The sequence below is a fragment of the Tamandua tetradactyla genome, chromosome 12 (assembly GCF_023851605.1).
Source record: "Tamandua tetradactyla isolate mTamTet1 chromosome 12, mTamTet1.pri, whole genome shotgun sequence".
Classification (NCBI taxonomy): domain Eukaryota; kingdom Metazoa; phylum Chordata; class Mammalia; order Pilosa; family Myrmecophagidae; genus Tamandua; species Tamandua tetradactyla.
The window spans coordinates 33,883,286-33,907,869 of NC_135338.1; the positions used below are offsets into that span (position 1 = coordinate 33,883,286).

General features: G+C 35.2%; 1 protein-coding gene across 1 annotated transcript in view; it reads left to right on the top strand.

The window, feature by feature from the left end:
* The window catches only part of YLPM1 (YLP motif containing 1), a 72,814-nt gene extending 48,573 nt beyond the window's left edge, over positions 1–24,241 (top strand). The window contains exons 7-21 of the mRNA XM_077123060.1: positions 2,086–2,503; positions 2,612–2,704; positions 2,932–3,127; positions 4,085–4,203; positions 5,028–5,182; positions 5,730–5,792; positions 6,078–6,197; positions 6,422–6,598; positions 6,686–6,769; positions 7,053–7,136; positions 9,415–9,495; positions 12,616–12,667; positions 17,760–17,890; positions 23,341–23,523; positions 23,851–24,241. Coding sequence (XP_076979175.1) covers positions 2,086–2,503; positions 2,612–2,704; positions 2,932–3,127; positions 4,085–4,203; positions 5,028–5,182; positions 5,730–5,792; positions 6,078–6,197; positions 6,422–6,598; positions 6,686–6,769; positions 7,053–7,136; positions 9,415–9,495; positions 12,616–12,667; positions 17,760–17,890; positions 23,341–23,487 — 1,920 coding nt within the window. The 3' untranslated portion in view covers positions 23,488–23,523; positions 23,851–24,241. The remainder of the gene's footprint in view (positions 1–2,085; positions 2,504–2,611; positions 2,705–2,931; positions 3,128–4,084; positions 4,204–5,027; positions 5,183–5,729; positions 5,793–6,077; positions 6,198–6,421; positions 6,599–6,685; positions 6,770–7,052; positions 7,137–9,414; positions 9,496–12,615; positions 12,668–17,759; positions 17,891–23,340; positions 23,524–23,850) is intronic.
* Positions 24,242–24,584: the final 343 nt, after the last annotated feature.

The window sequence follows — 24,584 nt, forward strand, 5'->3', positions numbered from 1 at the left end:
TTAAATAATGTTCCCTATGTGTTTGTCATTCATTTTGTTAACCAGAGGTTATGTTTAAAGCACAACCTATACATGGGTAAATACCTAAGTAATTTATATTACTGACTGTCCAAGATCTACGATAGCTGCCAGTGAAACAAAAACAAGCCAGAAACAGTGCTAAGTGAAAGGGAAAATGAGTGTTTGAAACAGGTTTGCAAAGATTAAAATAAAATTTATTTGACAACGGGGTTTAGCTTTTTCAGTAGATCAGTCCTTTCTGCCAAGAAGTTCTGTCATCTCCTTAGTATTTATTTCTCTTGGCATTTGGTGGTTGCTTTGGAAAAAAACAAATGTAAATATGGCAGAGTATAGTGGTACTGCTTTCTGGGGAGATTACAAATTGTTGCATTGTTTTGTTTCTTTGCTGAAGTTGTATGTTAGTATCAGCCTTGCCACGCACTGCTCTTATCAGCCTGACAACTGGAAGGAATAGAAGTGGAGAAGACATCTAGAGTTTTATTTTCTCATGCTGATGTTCGTAATTTTTGTAGAGTAGATAGGTTTCTAAAGTAGGAAAAAGGTATGTAGCAGAGTTTCATAACCATGGTGAGATTCAGTATTACTCATGGAGGTTTTTTTGTTTTGTTTTGCTTTGTTTTTGTTTTACCCTAATACCAGGACCCCAACCACAGAAGTTCAGTAGGTTTGGGGTGGGTCTGAACATTTGTGTCTAAGTGTCTACCCTCTTAATTTTTAATGATTTGCTTTGCTGATAACTGCATTTGTGGCTAGAAGACTATATTGAATTTAGTAACAAAATCAGAGAAAAGTAGAAGCAGCTAGCATAACCAATTTCTATAAATTTGGGTTAGGAGAAGAAAGGGGTTGGTAGGTCTGTTGGGAAAAGGGGCGGTAATGTCGAGGGCAATTTTTTTCTCATTTTTTTTACAACTTAATTGAGGCTTAATTTACATTCAATATAATATACCCATCTTATGTATACAATTCAGTGATTTTTAGTAAATTTACTGGGTTGTGCAGCTGTCACCATAATCCAGTTTTAGAACATTTTTATCGCCCTGACAAGATCCCTCATCCCTCATGGTAGTTTACTGTTAATCCCCATTCCCGTCCCAACTCCATGTAACCACTAATCTACTTTCTGGGCATTTCATCATATAAGTGGAATTGTGCAATATGTGTAAAAGATGCATCTATGTTGTAATATGAATCAGTACTCTTTGTGGCTGAGTAACATTCCATTATACAAATAATGCCACGTTCTGTTTATCCATTCACCAGTTGATGGCCACTGGGATTGTTTCCACTTCTTGACTATACTAATAATGCTGCTATGAATATTTTGCATGTAAGTCTTCAGCTAGACATGTTTTTATTTCTCTTGGATAAATACCTAGGAGTGAAAGTGATCTGGGGTGTATGGTAAATTTATGTTTGGCTATTTGAGAAACTAGTAAACTCTTTCCCAAAGTGGCTGTACCATTTTTCATTCCCACTAACCATCCAAAAGGGTTTCTTTACATCCTTGATATAATTTATTATTTGCTGTCCTATTAATTATAGCCATGCTTATTTTTGGTGTGAAATGTTAGCTCATTGTGGTTTTAATTTGCATTTTTCTGGTGACTTATGATGAGCATCTTTTCATGTGCTTACTGTTGACATATTTTATTTGGTGATATGTTTATTCCAATCTTGCCCATTTTTTAAGTTAGATAGTATTATTGAATTGTGAGAGGTTTTTTCTTATATTCTGGATAGAAGTCCTTTATCAGTTATATAATTTACAAATATTTTTCCCTTTCATCACTTGTCTTCATTATGTTAAGGAGGTTTTTGCAGTACAGAAAGTTTGGAATTTTGAACCAGTTCAAGTTATCGTCTTTTTCTTTTATGGATAAAAAAACATTTTAAGGGCGGGCCACGATGGCTCAGCAGGTAAGAGTGCTTGCCTGCCATGCCCAAGGACCCGGGTTCGATTCCCAGTGCCTGCCCATGTTAAAAAAAAAAAAAAATTTTAATTTCCACTGATGGGTGAAAAGAGGTGGTCTTTTCCATTAAGTCATTTACTCTTTCCTCCAGCCTCCAGGATCCTATAGACCACCCCCTCCTATGGGTAAACCACCAGGTTCAATCGTAAGACCCTCTGCTCCACCAAGATCATCTGTTCCTGTGACTAGACCACCTGTCCCAATACCACCGCCACCACCTCCTCCTCCTCCACCACCACCTCCTCCTCCAGTGATAAAGTCACAAACTTCTGCTGTGGAACAGGAACGCTGGGATGAAGATTCTTTCTATGGGCTCTGGGATACAAATGATGAGCAAGGACTGAATTCAGAATTTAAGTCAGAAACTGCAACAATTCCATCTGTTCCATTGTTACCGCCCCCACCTGTTCACCCATCTATCCCCCCTCCTGGCCCAGTGCCTATGGGTATGCCACCAATGTCCAAACCACCACCAGTGCAGCAGACTGTTGATTATGGTCATGGCCGAGGTGAGTAATGGTGGTGAGCTCTTATTTGGAATTCTAAAGGAACTCTTAGCTTTAGCTGTGGCTTCTTTAGCTTCACTCATGACACTGTTTTATCCTTGGTTTTATCAGATCTGTCCACTAATAAAGTTGAGCAGATACCCTATGGAGAAAGAATAACTCTGCGCCCAGATCCACTACCCGATAGATCAACATTTGAGACAGGTAAAGAGTCCCAGAGAGATCAGTACTTTTCAACTGCTTAGGGTCTAATTATCACATGATTTTCATTTTTATGAGATTATCTGGACCTCCCTTTGATAGAGCTAAAAGATTCTTAAGTTGAATTTAGGGCAGCAATTTATACTAATTCTAAAGTTAGATTTGTAATTTTCTGCTTTTGTTTCAGAGAAAGGAACAGACTTCTTATTTCATACCAATTGTTTTTGTAGACCATGCAGGCCAACGTGATCGTTATGATAGAGACAGAGACCGTGAGCAGTATTTTGATCGTCAGAGTAATGTTATGGCAGATCATCGAGATTTTAAAAGGGATCGGGACACACATAGGGACCGAGATCGAGATCGTGGTGTCATTGACTATGATCGAGACCGATTTGACAGAGAACGCCGACCACGGGATGATAGGTATGCTATGAAAATTTTCTTTGCCAGGTGCACAAATAACCATATACTTAGGGTCAGCAAAAGTCAGCATACCTTTTAGAGTCATGTGGTCACCAGAAGGAAAGTTGGAGGTTAAAGCATGGGAATTTATAACACAGTGAATTTTGTGGTGTACAATGTCTATGATTAACTCTACAAAATTTTAAAAGTTCTTTCATGAACTAGAACAAATGTGCGACACTGTTGCAGGGAGTTAATAATAGAGAGGTATATGGGAAAAAATGTATCTATTGCAGACTGTGGACTATAGTTAACAGCATAGTTTAATATTCTTTCATCAACGATAACAAATGTATCATACCAATATATATGGGTCAGTAATGGGGGATAAAGGTTATGGGAGGATTTGGGTTTGCTTTTTAATTTTTATTACTTTTCCGGTAAAATGTTCTAAAATTGATCATAGGGTTGTATGCACAGCTATGTGATGATACTGTGAGCCATTGAATGTGTACTTTTTGGTGTGTGACTATATCTCAATAAAATTGCATTAAAAAAAGTCAGTGTACTAAATGGGAATTTAATATATGATGTATTGTTTCCATCCATGTGTGTATATAAGTCAGAGATGGAAGAGCAGTTTGGGACCAATTTTGAGGAAAGTATTTGTTTGAATTTTCCCAACTTGAATTGCAAAGAATTAAATGAGAGATGAAGATAGCCAGAAGGGAAAGAAAATGGCATTGTCAGTGAAGGCGCAGTTGTTGCTCGATTAGTAAGCAAGAAATTTATTTTTGCAATTTCTGCCCTTTTTAAATGTGTGTATGTAAGGCAGATCTAAATGGAAAAGCAAAATCAAAATAGAAATTATTGACTGTGGAGTAACAACTTACAGAGAAAATTGGTCATAAAATATTGTTGCATTATAAAGCAGAGACTTCCAAATATTTTGTTTGTATTTCCTGTTACACTTTCTAGGACTCAGTCGTACCGAGACAAAAAAGACCATTCCTCATCCAGAAGAGGGGGGTTTGATAGGCCATCCTATGACCGAAAGTCTGACCGGCCAACCTATGAAGGACCGTCTATGTTTGGAGGTAGAGCCCCACCTTATTAACTGTAAGGGTGTTGAGAATGTAAACATTGGCAGATACTTTCCATTGTAACTAACTTTAAACTTTTAGGGTAATATCCAGTCACAGATTTCCTGGAGATGGCAACATTATCTCTGAAAAATACCAGTGTAATTGATAAAATATAAACTGTTTTTTTAATATTATGAAAGAAATTTTGGAAGATAAAAACAAAATTACTAAACCCTCATTTACCATATTATATTATAATCTTGTGTATTTCTTTCATTTTCTATTCTTATACATATTTATGAAATTGTAATAAAAGTAGTGATAACAGTGTCTGAATCATGCTTGTTCCAGTTGACGTAGTGGCATACATGTTTTTCCTTATGTAAACCTATTATATTAATGCTTTTGGTGTTCCATTGGGTGGCTAGAGTATAAACCCCCTTTGTTGGACTTGTAAATTGCTTTTTTTTCTTTTTTTATTGCTATAAATTATACTTAAACTAGAAACTTCATACTTACTTATAGGAACAAGCTTTCCAAAGCTAGTAACTCTTGTTTTTAAAACTATAAAGCAAAAGTTAAAGCAAGGACTATTAGTCATACTTAGGACTGTCTTGCAAATTATATATTATTCTTCTATGTGCTGTTGCTGAATAACTACATTTTCTTGATTTCAGTAGATGTACATTACCTTAAACTTTCTAATTAAGGTTAAAAATGGCCTCCAAATCCTTAGACTTGGGTTGAATTAAATTACCTTAGGATGAGTGGACAGTTGTAAACTTTAAAATAATTACTGTATAAATAGTGATTTTGTTCAATTGTTGGAATCCTAGGAGAACGAAGAACTTACCCAGAGGAACGAATGCCTCTGCCTGCTCCTTCATTAAGCCACCAGCCACCTCCAGCTCCTCGAGTTGAGAAAAAGCCCGAATCTAAGAATGTAGATGATATTCTGAAACCACCTGGCCGAGAGAGCAGACCTGAGAGAGTGAGTTCTATGAAGCTGACTAGATTTCTTACAGAATACAAGCTGATCATTTTAATATCCTGAGCACAATGTCCCTTCTTTTCTGTAACATAGCACTATCAGATTCAAGGCGTCTTGTCTCCAAATTGTCGATCAATTGATAACTCATAAGTTGCCTACTCTATAGAATATTTTAAGAATTAAGAGCTTATTAATTGCTTAGCAAAAAGGATGTTGAAAACTTAAAAAAATAATTTCATTAGAGCTTAATTAATTGCATTTTGAAGAAGGGAGAAGTGGTTTTGGTATTATGATAGGTGGGACAAAAAGAGAATTACAAGATTTGATATTTAGATTTTCCTAGTGCCCTCCAAATGTATATATTCTTAAATTTGTCTTATATTTCAAAATAATTAAACTTTGTTTGAATATTGACACCTGGAGATTTCAGTCAGATATTTTAATTCCATACATGTATAACTGATAGGACATTGTTAACTTTAAGATATCAATGCAAAAAAAAGTTCTTGCCAAGTGATATTATTTTTTTTGGTCCTTTGTATTTCAGATTGTTGTTATAATGAGAGGATTGCCTGGGAGTGGAAAGACACATGTTGCAAAACTTATTCGAGTGAGTATGGGAAAGCCAAAGAATCAGTTGCGGTGTTTTAGCTTCCTGTGTTCTCAGCAGCATGATATCAATATATGTATCTCCCATATGATCCCATATGGTGTGTATAATAGATGCTGTCCTCCCCAAATTTTTGATCAAGTGAGACAGATATTTTTGCTTGGGATTGATTTGAAACCACCAGAAGATTATATGTTATTAAGCCACAAGAGGGAGGTTTGGTATGACCATTCTTTAATTTATCCTACACACTTTCTTTAACTTTCTTGACTATATTATTCTTAGGATAAGGAAGTAGAATTTGGAGGACCTGCACCCAGAGTTCTAAGTCTGGATGATTATTTCATCACTGAAGTGGAAAAAGAAGAAAAAGATCCGGATTCTGGAAAGAAAGTGAAAAAGAAGGTATGGTATATTTCTGTTGGTTTACATCCTCATTCGTTAATGGCATTTAAAGGAAAACATGTTCTCAGAGAGATGTGGCTTTTTTTGAAGACAAAGAAAATCTCTCTTTTCTGAACACAAGCATAAGTTCTCAGGTATGAAAGATAGACTAGAAAGTCATCTCAATCCAGATGCTAACCATTCTTTGTTTTTGCCAACTCCAAATTTCCTTTGCGGGATTTTAGGTAATGGAATATGAATATGAAGCTGAGATGGAGGAGACCTACCGTACCAGCATGTTCAAAACATTCAAAAAGACTCTGGATGATGGCTTTTTCCCCTTCATCATCTTGGATGCCATCAATGACAGAGTGAGACATTTTGACCAGTTTTGGAGTGCAGCAAAAACGAAGGGTTTTGAGGTATAGACTTAAAATAATTTCAAAGTACTTTGAGTTGTCTTGTAAATCTTGTATTTGTTTGCCTAATCGGCATTCATTCTTTCTTAGGTGTATTTGGCTGAAATGAGTGCAGATAATCAGACTTGTGGCAAGAGAAATATTCATGGAAGAAAGCTTAAAGAAATAAACAAGGTGATTTTCAGAAACATAGAATGGTGGAGTATACTGAACTTCGTTTTGTCTGTAGCATCATTGTTGTCTAGAAACTTGTTTATCCCTTTTTTCCGGAATATCTTTTTTGCCTGTTTAATAAATGTTTCTTTTCCTTAGTAATGTAAGTGAAAGAGATGATGTAGCCATTCCTGAAATTTGTCTGTTAGACTTCACAGTGTTAGTTAAATTTATCTTTGATGCTCACTTGGTCCTTATTTAAGTAATCTCTAGAGATAACTTGACCTCTTTACTCTCTCAATAGATGGCTGATCACTGGGAAACTGCACCTCGTCACATGATGCGCCTAGACATTCGTTCTTTGCTGCAAGATGCTGCTATTGAAGAGGTGAGTGTCCTTTGGCTTGAATGTAGTGCAAAAGTGACCATTTTTTCCCACTTTTTTTACTTTTGAAATAGTTTAAACCTATAGAAAAGTTGCATGATTAATACGAAGAACACCTGTACAACCTTCATCAAGCTTCACCAATTTGCCACATTTGCCTTTTCTCTTTATAGATATATACACATTATGATGATGATGATTACGATTAGCATGGTTATTGTGGAACCATTTGAGAGTTAAATTGCAGGTCTCATAATCCTTTACCTGTAGATACTTCATGTATCGCCTAAGAACAGTGATGTTTTCTTACAAAATTAGAAGTCAGTTTTCGAATTCAGGAAATTTAGCATTGATAAATACTATGTTAATATAAATTCTCTACGTTCTCTCATATATAGTCCATATTCATATTTCACCAGTCATCTATAATGTCTTTATAGCAATTTTTTAAAAATCTAGGATGCAATCCTTTAAGCTAAAAGAGCTTCCTAGCCTCTTTTCATTGTCATGAAAGACAGAGACTGTTTGAAAAGTATGGATCATTTGTTCTGTAGAATGCCCCTCAATTTAGATTCACTGATTATTTCTACATGATTAGATTTAAGTTGAACATTAGCAGAAATACTACTAAGTGATACGGTGTCCTCAGTGCATCACATCAGGAGCCATATGGTGCAGTTTATCTCATTGTTGGTGATTTAAACGTTGATCACTTGGTTAAAGTGGTGTGTGCCAGATTTTTCTACTGTTAAGGTACCTTTTTCACTTTGTAATAAGTAATCTATGGGGAGATACTTTGAGATTGTGTAAATATCTCATTCCCCAACAAATTTTCACCCACTGATAATTCATGCCTGATTCAGTTATTAATTTGGTGGAAGTGTATCTTTATCATAAAAAGGGAGAGATTTTGTATTTTAACCACTTGTGTATTTCTATTTCCTTTGACCTCACACTGTTGTCATTGTTTTTCACCTCCCTGCAACTCTTCAACCCATTTCCTTCTGCTTCTGCCCCCACCAATCCCCAGAAACTCTCTGACCACTGATTTATATGACAATGGACAGTAAATGATTGCCCAAGGAAAATAAATCTAAAATATCAAATTCATAATTCTCTTTGTCCCACTTATCATAATACCAAAACCAGTTCTCCCTCTTTAAAATGCAACGCATTGAGCTCTAACGAAATTATTTTAAGTTTTCAGCATCCTTTTTGCCATGCAATTAAACTTTCAGCCACATTTGATATAGTTGACCTACCTTCTTGAAAACATGGTTTTCTTGGCTTCTGTGAGTCCATATACTCTTGGTTTTCTTCTTACCTCTGATCTATTCTGTTCCTTTGCTGGCTGCTCCTGCTACCCAATCCTGAAAAGTTGGAGTTTTCTAGGAATCTAAATATGCTAGGACTTACTTTCATTCTGCACATTCTACATCGATAATCTTTCTAAGTAGCTTTAATTGCCGCTTATGTATCCTTAATATTTAATTGTAAAGATCGGAGTAAATTATGTCAGTATCTTGGCAGTAATTATGTCTGTGGAGAAATTATGAGTGATTTTTTAAATTCTCCTTCCTACTATTATTTACCAAATTCTCTCCAAAAAACACATATTACCTTAGTGCACCACAAACTCAGTATCTCCAAAACAATTCATCCAAACCTTTTCTTCTGGTATTCTCTTTTAAACAGCTATAACTGCCAGTCAGTTGGTTGCTGAAACTAGTACTCTGGGAGTTATTCCTGACTCTTCACTCTCCCTTATTCCAGCGTGTGACCCTACTCCTTCACCATGTAGTCAGTTTCCTTACTAGTTTTGCCAATTTTACCTTATCAATACTTTACTAACCCGTCTATTCTGTATTCCCAATTGCTGCCGTTCTGAGCCCAAGCTACTACTTCTCACTATACTTTCTTAAATTTTGAAATTTAAAGTATATAAATATTTTACCTGATTGAAAGAATAATTTTTAAAGGTTTTAAAAAGAAATCTTAGTAATCCATAGGCATTCAAAACAGGTGAACATCTACTTAAAACAGAGCATTATACTGAACTCCATGAGAAATTATTAAGATGGATATCCAGAAATTAAAAGTAGGAATGTTATTGTTCTCTCTTTTACTAGCTCTGTTCTGAAATTTAGCGTTTTAAAATATATATAACAGTGAGTCTGCTGTCTTACTCTGAGAAACTGTGCTCACTACAGATCTCAGTGAGGGAGTCAACATTTTCCTAAGTTTTAATTCAGTTCTTTTTATTATTATTGGGGTGGTGTAGGTAGAGATGGAAGATTTTGATGCAAATATTGAAGAACAGAAAGAAGAAAAGAAAGATACAGAGGAAGAGGAAAGCGAACTGGTAGGAGACAGACCAACCACTTTGAACAAAGTGTCTCTTTATTGAAAATCCTTAAGGGAATTGTTTTAAATTCAGATCTGTGGTCAGATTATTACTGTTTTGATGTGCACCTGAATGATAAAAGTTTCCGTACTTGTCTTCAGGGAAACTTGTGGATACTTCTTATTTTTCCCCTGACCAAAATAACCCTCTATTGTGTTGTTGAAAGAAAATTTTGAGTGCTGAGAAACTTAACCCTTGTACACAATCATCTTTTTGTGGGTGGTTTTAGGGGAGTTTACTTATCAAGAAAATTGATTACATATGAAAGGACATTCTTATACCAGCAGGTATGTGGTGCAGCCTACGCAACATATGTATAATTGTCTCTTCTTTGCTACAAGATTCCAAAATTGAGTTTCTCTCAACTGATGCAGAAGAACTGTTATTGAATGAGGAAACAGAGGTTGCCACTTACTGCTGGATTTGTTCTTCTGCATTTTATCCTATTAAGTGATGGGGAAAATTATTTGACTATGTAGGCAATGGATTTAAAACTCAGGCTGATTAGAAGCTTACATGGTGTGAGTTCAGAGTTCCCGTGTACCTTCTGTAAATGTTTTTTATCACACCTCTGTAGAGATGTTTGCCTTACTCTTTCACTCAAAAATGTGTGACCTATAGAGTTATGTTGACTTTTCAGTGTTTGCTAATGAGATACAGAGACCTGCAAGTGTTGCTTCTTAATCAAAATATTATTCAGTTTATATTAAAACCTCAACCCTTGCTAAAGCTGCTTCTCATAGTCTTCTGAAAATGTGCAAAGTGAGAACTCCAGTTCCTACCCTTTAAAGTATACAGTGGTCCCATCAAACCCATATGTGAAATAGAGGGCTCTTGATAAAAACTGTGTTTGTGTAGAGATGGTGTCATTCTCTACATGCCTAGATTTCAAATGTGGATTAAAAAATAAGTTTTAAAGTTAATGGCATTTGAGTCTCAGTATGGTTTTTTAAAAAAATAAAAATAAAGTCTGTTTTTCTTAATTAAGCTGTATTTTAACATACATGATCTAAAGTGTAGGCAGGAAATTCACTTAAAGGTCCATGCTATTCTGGAATATGGCTCATGACCTCTTTAACTACTTGCAGTATGTGTACTAGGAAGTAATTATGTGAGGAGTCTATAAACTTTTAGTTTTCTGAAGTTCCGTCTTTCTTTTGTGGAGATTTCACTTCAGGGTATGGTTTATAACATCTGACATACTTAGATGCTTGGAACTTTTAATTGAATGTACTATTATTTTAAAAAATGAAACACACTTTAAGACTATATTTTTACGTTAGAGACAAGGCAAGGAAGCCTTTAAATTCTACCCTGCTGAAGTATCTCTTCTATTTCTAAATGGCCTGCTATTTCAAGTGAGCAATTGGAGGATGGTTTAGTTTTAAGGAAGATCAGGTGGTTCCAGCAGGGCAAAATTAATATACTCATTTTGCTTATCTTTATGTTATAAAACTTCTCTTAGCCCATTTAAAAATGCAGAATCCAGATCTTCTACTACTGGGGTCTATTCCAGGAGTAAAAGAGTCTTGGAGAATTTAAACCAAAGGGTTAGAATTAGCAAGCCTCATGTCATTTAGACTGTTCAAATGGAATTTTTGGTAAACTGCATTTTCTACTCTATACTGATTAGTACAGCTGGGTGAAATCCAAACTTTTCTTTGTTAAGAGTCTTTTTTGGTAGTTCATTGGTATGATATTTGCCTCTTAGAGTTTCAGTGAACCTAGTAGATATTACTCAGCTTATAAGTATATTATTTTAGTGATGCTTAAAGTTTTTGAGGTATAATTTGTAAACATTCGATGGATATTTTTAGCACCATCATTTCAGCATAGCTTTGTCTTGGTCTCTTCTAAAAAATGTATTTGAAAAAGGTAGTTTTTCAGGTTATAAATTATACCAGCTAGTAAGTTGAAATTGGGCTATTCATTCTGGCTTAAAGACTGGAAATGTATACAGATCTGTAGGTTCCTGGAAGGGTGATGATGCTCTAGTAAACTCTTACTCAGACCTATTGTCATGATGTCTTCAAAATACTTTCCAGTTTACCTGTGTGTCAGTCTGTTCTATGGACTTGAATGTTCCCAACAGTAAAAAAGTCATAAAAGAAGATGCTGACTGACACTTTTGATAAATCAGTCCAATATAATAAGTCCTAATATTCAAGTTTCTGTATATTAGGAACTAATAGAAAACAAACTTCAGATGAAGGAAAAGGGGAGTCACATTAAATCACAAGGAAAGCACATATATTTACTAGGTGAATAAACTGAAAGGATTATTATATAATTAAATAGGAACATTGGGAAATTTGAAAATCTTATGAAAACTTGTTTGGAAATAAGCACCCTGTAATTTTATTACATATAAGATGTAAGTTGCCTGTGGAAATACCTGGTTTTTCATAAATAGGAAACAAAATTTTAAAAGACATCAGAAACAATGACCTAGTTTCCACTGGATGAAAGAGAAATGCTCTGAATTGATTCAGTAAAATGAGCCTTTGTCATATCTAACTGATAAATGAATTGAGTCTTTTTAAAATGAGGTTGAACTTTGTAGTTGGTTTCAGTGATACCAGGTTTTCTCCTTTCTTTTGAGTATTTAAAATTACATTAGAATATAAAGTAACTTTTGTTTTGAAGAACACTTTGGATTTCATGGCTACTATCACTTGAGAATAGCTGTTGCATTTAGAAAATAGCCTAGCTAGTGTTATAAATCCTATACTATGAATGATATTCCTGTAAGTACAGTAACTACCTGTACATTCTCAAATTTACTATACAGCTGTTGTTCAGACTATATTTTTGAGTCCTGAACTGTAGCTGCTTCAAAGCGCCTTCATGATACTATTCTGAAGTGACTACTCTGAAATCTGGGCAGTCAAGTTTGGTGAATTTGGTAATTCGGTTTTTTCAGAGATAAGACTGTTCCTTCCCTAATGAGGATATATTTTATAACTAGTGAGTGGAAACTGAATCCATTCCCAGTTTTAATGCTTTTCCAGTTCAAAAGTGATATGCATGTATGTGTCTCTTTCTAACCCTTCGAGCTTCTTTCTGTGTACAATTTAGGGTTACATTCCGAAAAGCAAATGGGAGATGGACACATCTGAGGCAAAGCTAGGTGGGTATTTCTTTTTTCCTGTTTTTATTTGTGATACCTGGTGGTAATGGTCATAGATTTTTCTGCTGTAAGAAGAGCAAATTTCCAAAATCTCTGCTTAAATCAAGATTTTTGGCCTATCTTACATTCTCCAGTCTATTTTGCTAGTTTTTGGCTTAACTGTAGTTATACCTTGCTACAGAGAGTGAAGAAAAGAGTTTTTTGGTTTTTTTTTAACTGCTTTTTAATACCGTTTAAGTTTTTAGGGTAAGATTTTTGAAGTAAATGGAAATATGTGATAAATTTAGTAACAAAGTACTGTCACTTCTAAGATACATTCTTTTATATAAATCATAAATGTTGGTGTCGATGAAGTTTCTGCTTTTTAAATAATATTTCACTGAAGTCCAAAGTAGAATCTGAATATGAATACTTTGTATAATAATAAATATTAAAAATCAGAAATTAATTAAAAGGCAACTATTTTCCTTATGGAATAAATTAGAGTTTTTTGTGAGGGGGGAGGTAGCTATAAACGTCCTGGTAGTTATTGAGGAATATGCTATATAAGATTCTATTTAAAGTTTCCCTCAAGTTGTCTTTAGTGTAGTGCCAGATTATAAAGTAAAATGGTTAAAATGATTGTCTAAATCAAAAATTGGAGTTGCTTAATGTGAGGTTATCTGTCAAAGCAAAAGTCATTTGTATTCAATGGGTTTTCCTCCAATATTGCCTGGTAATAATACAAAACGTTTTACAATGAATTTTTTACCTCAAAGAAAACTAGTTACATATTGATTAAAGTGTATTAATAAGAATCTTTAAAAAATGTGATAAGGCCTTTTTTAGATTGGGCTTGCTGATATATGAAGTATGAAAGTCAGTCTCTGCATTTCTCTTCTTTCCACTTTAGAAGCAACCATCTAAATATTTAAATTCACAGAACAAATTTGAGCCATTAGTAACTTTACTGCTAGGCTGTTGTCTTGTTTTTGAATGGGAGGGTTGCATTTTGCCTAGTTGCATAGGTTATGCTTTTCATTTTGCCCAACTGATCATTTTAGCAGTTTATGTTGACCAAGTCCTATGTTAAAAGATTGTTCCATAAACTGTAGCATTACGATATTACTGGGATAGGTGTCTTGTTGTAAAGTTAAAAAAAATTTGTTGTGTGTATCATGTAAAAATTACATGCAGTTACTGACATATTCTTCCACTATTCTTCCCTCTGTGGGGCATCTTAATATCCAGCTGTCTTCTTCCCTACCTGTGAAGCACTGATAACTGTTTAAATGCAATTAAATATATAGGAGAATAATCAACCACAAATTACTTTTTAAATGACTTAGACCTGCTTATTTTGACCTGAGATTTTGTCTGTATTAAGTTCTGTACTTTTAGATTAAATGATAAGACTGTAAGATCATTTCTTCTTTTCTCATTCTCTAAATAGTGATTATCTTTTGGAGCAAACGGAGGTCAAAGTGATTATAAAAGTGATAGACATTTTAGCTAAGCACATAATCTTCAGAAGCCTTCTGTAATATGTGATCTGTGATAATGCTGTTTTAAACCTGAGCTAGTCCATTTTCTACTTTTCTTTTATAGTTTCTAAAGAAAAGGGAAAATGGAATTTAGTTACGATTATTCAAGAAAATATGCTATTAAACTTGGTATTGATTTCTGTCTACCATTTGCTTCTCAGAAAATACATTTTAAACAAATTCAGTCAATTTTAAGGTCAGAGAGTTAAGACAGTGAATTCTGGGAATGGATTTGTTAAATAAACCACTTCAGTTAAAGGCACTGAAGATCTGATAATGAATCTAGAAAATAAGTTCTAACATGTTTTCAGTTGGGTTTGTTTGTTTTTAATGAGTGATGATATTTTGTATAATGATTTCCATCTTGCACCTCTGTATTATCTTGAAAACTAATTCACTTATGAAGAAAGGCAAATTGAATGTGGGCATTCTTAAGAGTATTTACGTATTTGAGGTTGATCCATGGATCCAGTTGAAAGAAAATTCTCTAAAACGTGAGGATTTTGCTTCTGAAAGTTAGCCTATTTTGCCTTCCTTCTAATTCACATTTGATATGGTGATTACCAGATGCAATTTATTTTTCTGAGTACTTTACTGACATTCTCAAGTTATTCTTGGTGACATCATTATGCTGGGTGGAAACATAATAAGTTTTAGTGTTATCACACACTGAACCAGAAGAAGAGCTGAATATGAAACTAAAAAAATTTAATTCACAAATCAGTCTACCAATGAGAAAATACTCACTTAACTATAGTCTTTTAAGCAACTGGTTAAATCTCATTGAGGTCTTCTTGATCTGTGCTCATTAGGTGCGACATAAAGTTCAGCCTGCATTTTGAGTGTTAAATTGGATGTATAATTTTAGAACAGTTCAGAATGGGCCTGCATATCACCTGGCCTCAGTGTCATGGAGTTGCTGAAGGCCATCTGTGGCCCACCTTTAGTCACACCTGCTGATTCCTGCCCACTTGGGACACTGGCATCCTAATGCAAGGGTAGATATTGCATGTCACAACAGATGCTGGTATTCAGCATCGAAGCTACTAAAGTTCCAATGACTTAAGTTCAAATTTTAGTTTCTCAAACTGGGAGGACTGGGATGTTTGAAACTATCATCCTAATTTTGGTTTCTGCATATCAGGTACTTTGGCTTTTCTCATTTCGGCGTCATTTGCCTGTGCTTGTAAGTTGTTGTGTATTGGTCTTCTACATGTCATATAGATTCATCTCTTCCCAGTTGAAGTGTAATTATTATTTGTATAAGTAAACACCCCTTGTATGTTCACCTTGAACAGATTTTCAGTAATACCATTAATGTTAGAAAAGACATAGATGCATCTCAAGAATTTTTCTGTTGTGTTATAATGATATATACAGTTTTGAAGATGTGAAATTCTGTGACCTGCCAAGTTGGATATTTAGAACTTCATCTTCACCTTAAAACTAAGTCTTTTGAAAATTAAACCTCTGAAAATCATTAGTATGAGTGTATTGGACACCAGTCTTCTGTAATTAATACCCCAGATTCTTCTTCCCTCACCTACTTCTGTGCATTTGGCTTTCCACGATGCCAGGTGAAAGAGGTGTGTGTCTTTCTTCAGTTCTAACAAGGAAACTTTAAATATGCTGTGCAGGGCAGTGCGACGGTGGCTCAGTGGCAGAATTCTCACCTGCCATGCTGTAGACCTAGGTTTGATTCCCGGTGCCTGTCCATGCAAAAAAAAAATATATATATATATGCTGTGCAAAATGAAATTTCAAATTGAACATTTCAAACAAGGGTGCTCAGTCTAGAAATACACCCTCTTCTGAACTTCCAAGTTGCAAATATGGAACCCCTGATCTGTAACTCCTGTCATATACCGAGTATATAAAGAAGAGTTCTTGTAGTTTCATCCTGTCCTTTCTGCATTGCTGCCTAACCATGATTAGGTTCTTGAAATTGAACTATGAAATTATTCCTTTGAAGTGTGCTAATGTCAAAACTGATCTTATTAAGTTTGAAAATCCTTAGAGGTTTATTTAATAGTAAGTGTGTTGGAACTTCCTACTCTTCTGATAATGTGCATTGTTGATCTGAGAACAGTTTTATTGTTTGTGGGACTTTGTTGGTTTTCTAATACCATATCCTGTATCCCTGTGCATTCAGGGGGTCACTTCTTTATAATCCTGTGTGATATGGCCTGTCATGTACATGTAGCTAGAGCTGTTTGGTTCAGCATGTAACTTATAGATGAGATTAAAAGACTGTTTCTTTTGAACCCTTCCATATTAAAATATTACCAAAGTGAGATGACAAAATTTTCTTGAGTTTTATAAAGTATGGTAGTTTGCCTTATTGATTTTTCAATTATATTGCTTTTAGTGGGGAGGAGTTTAGAAAATAAAAGCTTTGCCAACTATGCAAAATCTTGACTGGGTATAGTTAGGGTATGTGAACATATGTGAAACTTTTCTGTTTGAAATATAATCTTTCCTCCTGCCACTACTTCTATTGCACTTCTCTTTTTATATGAAGTTCTCTCCAACTTGGGACATAAAAGATTTTTGTTACATATAATGGAGGTCAGTGAAGTGCGGTTATTGTATTTCTGAATTTTTAGGCTTCCCTTTATCTGTTTAATAATGGTATGTTTCCAACTTTCGATAATTCAAAAGTTTAGTGCTTCAATATATATAATTTGTAGTATTCCATATAAAGTATTCAAAATGAGTATTAACAACCAATAAAAAAAGCAACATATTTTCATTGTGTGTACTTCTTGAAGACACTTAAACTCATAGTTTATAATTCTGAACCAGCAATCTCTGTTCATTTAATTGATTATACTATGAGCCCTTGGAAAATCTAGCCCTCTCAAATTGAGGGTTCAGAAAGAAAATTCAGGTCTGGTCACTTTGGCTGATTAGTCCTTAGTCTCAGAATGGTCAACAGTGCTTCATACTACAGCCAAAGAAAGTGATGATCATGTACAATCAGCTTATTCATACACATTAACTCATGGCAAGTCCTCTCATAGCAGCTAAAATTCCAGGATTCTTGTTCAATAGAAACTGTTCATCTAAAAGCTTCTTAAATATTGGCTTGGCTCATTGTATTCTTGGTACTACCTGCTTTTCATATGACACAGTATCACATATGATTGCGGGTCAAATGGGTGGTAATACTGCACTAGAAAAAAAAAAGAAAAAAGAGTAGAAGAAATTGTCCTTAGAGAAACCATATTTGGCATTTTCCTTCAGAACATGCAAGCTGAAGTGTTGGGTTATGGTGGATGAGGGGACAAGGAGGCCAGGAGAAAAGTGGATTTTCTTGCTTTTGCCCGTATTTGTTATTTAAACCAACATCATAATGGCGTCCAGTATGAACACTAAATAAACTATGGAAATTCCACCGAACTCTACATTATCTCAGCCAAGAAGATAACTTGGATCTACAGTGATGATGCTCACAAAAAATATGGATGTGTCCTCTGAAAGTGTTCCAGCCTTCTTTTCCCTTGTTTGTGTGTTTTGTACAAACTCACACTCTTCCTTAATGCTACGGCTCTGTGTTTGTCCCTCAGACAAGTTGGATGGCTTGAGGACTGGTACAAAAAGGAAACGTGACTGGGAGGCGATTGCCAGCAGAATGGAGGATTATCTTCAGCTCCCTGATGATTATGATACTCGTGCTTCTGAGCCTGGGAAGAAGAGGGTAAGGGACTTTGTCAATAACTGCCAACAAACAAAGGGTCATTTAGATTCTGGTTTTGGAAAGTTGTAGGCAGATAGTCGTATGAATGCCATTTTTAGAGTGATTTAGTTTATATTATACCATACTCCAGATACTGTATCTGATACTATACTATATCTTCTATATCTTTAGTGTATTCTATATATTCTGACACTAAAAGAGGAGGCGGACCTTACAAATAGCTTAAAAAGTGGAGAACAAAGCCTCACATGGCTAGCATTTAGTTGACAGTCTTACAGGTTTTGGGAGCAGCCACTTGTGCCTTTTTGCCATTGTGCAAAAGAGCCAGATTCAGTGTACAGTGTTGAGGAAAATAGGACTTGTTAATGGATTAGATATGGATGGAATCGGGTAACTCCCCAGGAGTTCTGCCCGTGAGCACTGCATGTTTGTGGTACCATTTATTGAGATAGGGAAAACTGGGGGAGCCATGGGTTTGAGAGTGAAAAATTAGTTTATTTACAGGTCAGTTAAGTCAGAAATCTAAGTACAGATACCACATTGACTGTTGAATTTACTAGTATGAAACTCATTGGGGAGATAAGGCTGAAATAATAAATTTGGAAGTGCTTAGCATGTCAGTAGTAGTTAAAATCATGGTACTGAATGTCTTGCCTGAAGAAAAAGTATAAATAGGAAAAAAAATCAAAATAGGACTTAATATACCAAAATTTAGAAGTTCAGATATAGGCAAGTTTTTCAAGAAGAAAAGAGCAGTCAGTTATTAAATGATGCAGAGAAGACAAGTAAGTTGAGAGCAGAGAAACGGTCATTGAATTTGCAATATGAAATGGTCAATTGTAATTTTCATTGAGAGATGAGGGATAGAGGTCAGTTTAGAGTAGAATGAAAAATGAATAGGAAATGAAGTCTAGACAAATGTAGACAACTGTTTAGAATTTTTGCTATAAAAGGGAGCAGATAAATGAATCCAGGACGTTGAATAGGTTTTCCACACAGGTATAATATTCAGTTAAAGTGGTATATGCATCTGTCCTTTAAATAAAGCAAAGGGGATCATATTTTATGTATATACTCATCCACAGAAGCTTTTTTCAGTCACTCTGTCTCAATCTATTAAGTATGTGCAAGATCACCTAGTTCGTTTTAAGTGGCCTCCTGGTGTGCTGTTTTTTGGCTATATTTGTTATTTAACCAGTCCCTTGTTGATGGATGCTTATGTTATTTCCATTTTGTTGCTAATATAAATACTGTAGTGAACATCATGTTGCATATATCTTGGCATTTTTTGGCACTATACCTCTGCATGTGAATTTTTAGTACTAAAGCTGCAGGGTCATAGACTATATGGCATCATTCTGACATATTATAAAATTATTTTCCAAAAAGATTACACTTATTTATTTACCCACATGTAAGTAAATGCCTGTTTTACACACTTGCACCAACAATGGTGTTGTCAAACTTTTCTCCTTTTTGTCAGTCTGATAGGTGAAAAAAATATGGTATCTCATTTTGCATTTCTTTAAGAATGAGATTGAGGACATTTCTTTATTTTTCTTTTTCTATGAATTTCTTCAGTGTTTAAATATTAAAAGAATATTTTTAAAACTTTTTTTGTGGTGATACATGTATAACATTTCTCATTTTAACCACTTTCAGATATACCATTCAGCAGTATTAATTATATCACAATGTGGTGATACCATCACCATCATCCACTACCAAGACTTTTCTACCACCCCAAACAGAAACTCTATACCCTTAAGCAGTAATCCCCTTTCTCCCTCCCCTCCCTTCTACCGTCCACCCCGTAATTTATAATCTAATTTATGTCTCTGTGAATTCTAGTTATTTCATATAAGTGTGATCATGTATTTTTTTCCTTTTGTGTCTAACTTATTTCATACAACCTGTTGTCCTCAAGCTTCATCGATGTTGTAGCATGTATCAGAACTTCATTTTTGTGACCCAATAATATTTCATTCTATGTGTATACCACATTTTGTTTATCCATTCATGTTAATTGACGTGTTATTCCTACCTTTTAGCTATTGTGAGTAATATTGCTATGAACATTGGTCTGCAAATATCTGTCCGAGTCCATGTTTTCACTTCTTTTGGGTATATTCCTAGATGTGGGATTGCCAGGCCATTTGGTAATTCTATACTTAACTTTCTAAAGAAACTTAAGGAAACCAAACTGCTTTCCACAATGGCTACACTATTTTACATTCTGACTAACAATACACAAGGGTTCCTATTTTCTGCATCCTTGCCAACACTCCTTTTTTTTTTTTGCCATCATACTGGGTGTAAACTGGTATCTCGTTTTGATTTGCATTTCCCTGATGACTAATGCTTTTGAGCCTCTTTTCATGTGCTTTGGCCATGGCTTTTTTGCAGAAATGTTTATTCAATGTCTATTCAAGTCCTTTGACATTTTTTAATTGGGCTGTCATTTTGTTGTTGAGTTGTAGGGTTTCTTTATGTATTCTTAATATTCAACCCTTATTACATATATACTTTCTAAACATTTTCTCCCATTCTCCTGTTTTCACTTAAAAGAATTTTTTTTATAAGAAAATAAATATGCCAGTAAAATTTTGTTAAAGTGGATACCATTACAAAGATTTTTGGGTTTCAAAGCCCTTCAGATATTGCAGACAGTCCCTATGCCTGCTTTCATCATTGTGGCTTGAGGAGATGGGAAAGGGAGATCCAATTAGTGGCCCTCCTTATATGCCCAGCTCCACCCAGGGTCTACTTATATTGTTATCTCTTATTTCAGTTTTAAGGTTAGAGATTTAACTAGCAGTAGCTCTTCCTTGTGAATAATAATTCAGTGTAGATTTGGTATCAGTAAATAATCTAGAGAGAGAAATATTTTTTCTCTAGTTTATTTTTTCTCAGATAACTATCTCCTCGGTAAGGGGTGTCTGATCCCATGCTATTTACTTTGTAAATTGGGTTGGACAGAGGCAGGTGAGCTGTACGTTTCCTAGTTCTTTCAAGTGGCTTTAAAGTGGCTCCTCTTTTGGTGAGTTCTCAAGCGACTCACCAAAATTAACATTAGAGCATTAGAAGAACTTACAGCTCACAAGGAATTCAGAGTACATTCCTCATTTCTTTCCAGGGGTCTCTTGTTTTCTATAATTGAATTTTTAGAAATACTTCTATGACAGCAGGCTGGTCCTGTAGATCTCATCATATTAGAATTATACCTAAATGGTTAGGCTCTAAAAGGTCATTTATTTTTCAAAAGTTTTGCTTGCTTAGTTGGGTATAAAATGGTAGCATGTTATAAATTTTAATAAAAGTATGTCTAGGAAGATGAGGAGGGACACTGAAATTCAAGAAGCCATTTCTAGCTGAAGACCATTTATCCCACTCCTTATATTTTTAGTATTTTGGTAATCATTCATTCATTCTGTGGTAAATGTCCGTGTATCAGCACTGTGGATAAGGCCTCTTAGGGAGTGATCTCTGCTGAAGAAGTCTAACATGTAAATAAATAATTTGAATACAGCATCAGTGCATATTAGAGATGTGAACAGAATGCAATGGTTTACAAAATACTTTTCTTCCAACTTTTAAAATCTTGGGAATTATGCTGAAATATATTGTGTCTTTTAAAAAAAAGCTATATACTTTTTCTTCTAATCTCATATTCTTATTTTACATGAATTTTAAAGACTTAGGATTTAAAGTTAGTTCTTAATTTACTCAGGACAACATTGATCATTGTATTTAACTGTGCTAAGGATGGCCACATTTTAAATATATCGTGGACTGGTTACCTTTTATTTGTTCAGTTGTCATAATTTGTTTGTCTACTCATCCTTTTCCCCTTTAACCACAGTCATCTTTCTCTAAGATGTGTACCCTTCCCCCCAAGGGAACTGAGAGAGTATGTCTGCATCTATCAGAATGGATCCATCAACATTAAAAGGCAGAAGGTCCTAATATCTTTGTTCGAGAAGCCCACAGTATTTATTAGATTTTTTATTAAGGGCCCATAAAGGAAATCAAAGCAAGGATTCTCTACAAACTAAAAATCTACTTTAAGAACAGTCAGGTGTTGCCAGTTTTCCACAGCTATTACTCCATATCTTCCCTTTGGCCAAGAGGTTATTTTATTACCAGTCTCACAAATGCCAGTAAGGAAAAATCATTGTATCTGTGAGCACAGTAATACATTTCCAGCTCCAGTGTAAAGAGGATGGAATTTTTATGCTCTGTTTCCCTTTCCTTGTTGCAGGTAGAAAATCATAGGCCATATGTGAAATACAATCTCTGCAGGCATTGGTGCTCTGCACTGTAGACAACTGTTTCATAATCTCTTATTTTAAGTATTTGAACTTTACAAAATATGATCTCGCCATACATGATTTTTAAATGTACTATTTGTGTGTAAGAATCTATATTTTTAGAAATGAGAGTGCTAATAGGAAAAATTTCTGATCCATGTATATAGCATTGTAATCTTGCCATAGTGATGATGTTAGTCACGTCAATCTCTTGGTCTCTATCTCATGAACAAAAGTAGTCACATCAGCCCTTGTTGTATCTCTCTCCGATTAAATTGTAAGAAGTACTTATTGTGTGGAGTTAAATAAAGCTCAGTCCTTGGCCTAAGGTGTTTATAGTCTGCTAGGAAAGACAGATCCTTAAATCATAACTATAATACAGTGTAAAAATTCAGAAGTAGACATGTCAAAAACCCAGAAGTAATTCCAGAAAAAGATTGATTATTTGATTGGCAAAAGAAAAGAGGGAAAATAGCAGGGAAGGATGCCTAGACTCATACCAGGTGGATGAAATTAGGGAAAAGCTGTTTCAGGAAGAGGAACTAGAATGTGCAAAGTTAGAGAGACGTGAAATGGCCCAGTGTGCTCTGAAAGCTAGAAATAGGATTCTGTATTGCTTGTATAAAATGCTGTAGGCACTGACAAGAGATGACATAGGATGGTAGACAGGGGCCAGATCAAGAGTGATCTTGTGTGCTTGGACTTCTTGTACTTGATACTGTAGGGGAAGGATTTAAAGCATGTAAGAGTCATGACCACCTGTGTTTTAGGAAGATCACTCTGGCAGACTGGATTGGAAGGGGTGAGAATGGAGGCAGAAAGAGTAGGTCAGATGCTTTACTTCAGATAGAAATGAGGTCAGTGGACTAAAAGGGGGTGGTAGAGGAGATGGAGAGGATAGAACTGAGCTGAGAGCCAAACTTTTTAGGAGGTAGGAAGTTAGGACTTGGTGATTGACCTGAAAGTTTTCTCTCTGTGACTTAAAATATATGGTTTCTCCTAATTTTTCTAAGTTAGTTTTTAATTGTTTAAACTTCTGGTTTCAAATTAGTTATTCTACCCCTTAGATTATTCCAAAAGAGAGGATCTCTTTGCCTATTTATTTTTCCTAAGCCCAGCCTAATGCTGTGTTCTTTTTAGGTGAGATGGGCAGACCTGGAAGAAAAGAAGGATGCAGATAGGAAAAGGGCCATAGGTTTTGTTGTCGGACAGACTGATTGGGAGAAGATCACAGATGAAAGTGGTCACCTGGCTGAAAAAGCTCTCAATCGAACCAAATATATATGAAACTTAGTTTTTGAATGGAGTCATTGTTCTTCTAAGGTAAGGGTATACAGTCATGTAAATAGCCTACTATGTGGTTGCTTTGAAGGGTTTGAGATAAAGAAGATGGCATGCTTTGCTAAAAATGCTTCTCTTCCCTGTATTATTTTCTGGCTCTAAAAGAGTAAGTATGTGCTAGTTACTAACATTTATAACAGGAAATTAGAAAAGGAAGTAATTTTCTCCAACCTAGTCCACTTATAAAAATACATGCCTTGAGAAAAGGTTGGATTTTGTAGTTGGGGAGAGAATAGAGTGATGTGATAAGGTCTACTGAACTTTGTCCTTGCTCTTTCCCAGAATAACAGCATTTTCTTTTCCTTCCAGGTGGTTCGCTTTGAGGTGATCTGAAGTCAAGGCCTCATGGAGCTTCATTGTGTGTCACCTTGCTTCCACGTTTCAGTTCTTGTTTTGTTTCTACTGCTTTAGTTTTTTAAAGTTCTCCAGTGTCCCCAAGAGGTATTAGAATCTTGCTGTACCAAAGCAAGACATTAATTTTCCTTTTTAATTATTTTGGGGAGGGAGGGAGTTATAGCTTAATTGCTGAAGCCAAGTGGGGTCCGCTGGAGGATTTCAGCAGAGAATATTTCCTCCACTGTACAATGTCACAGACTATCTCTATCATCATTGCTTTGTGGCTGTTTTTGTTTTTTATTGTATGTAACTGGTAGCTGATTGTACTAGGATTAAAAACAATAAACTTTCACGATAAAACCAATGAGATTCATGGGCTGTACAGCATGGGCCCCTCTCTCTTCTTTTGTTTTCCTGATTTTATTTTTATTGCTTTTTTAATATGATGTGTCCTGATGACATGAACATGAAACCTCTTTCCCATTGAATATCATATACCTCAGTGATTCATAGCGTTTATTAGAAACACCAGGTTCAGTGATATTCAAGCACTCATCTTTATTTTATAGCTGATTTCTTTCTCTGTCTTTGTGTCTTGAAGACAGGTAGAGGCCAGACCTGAAGCATATCTGTTTTGTAATATGATGCTTTATTTGGGTCATTTTCTTTTTTGTTGGGGGTGAGGGAGTGGGGGACAGGGAGCCTCT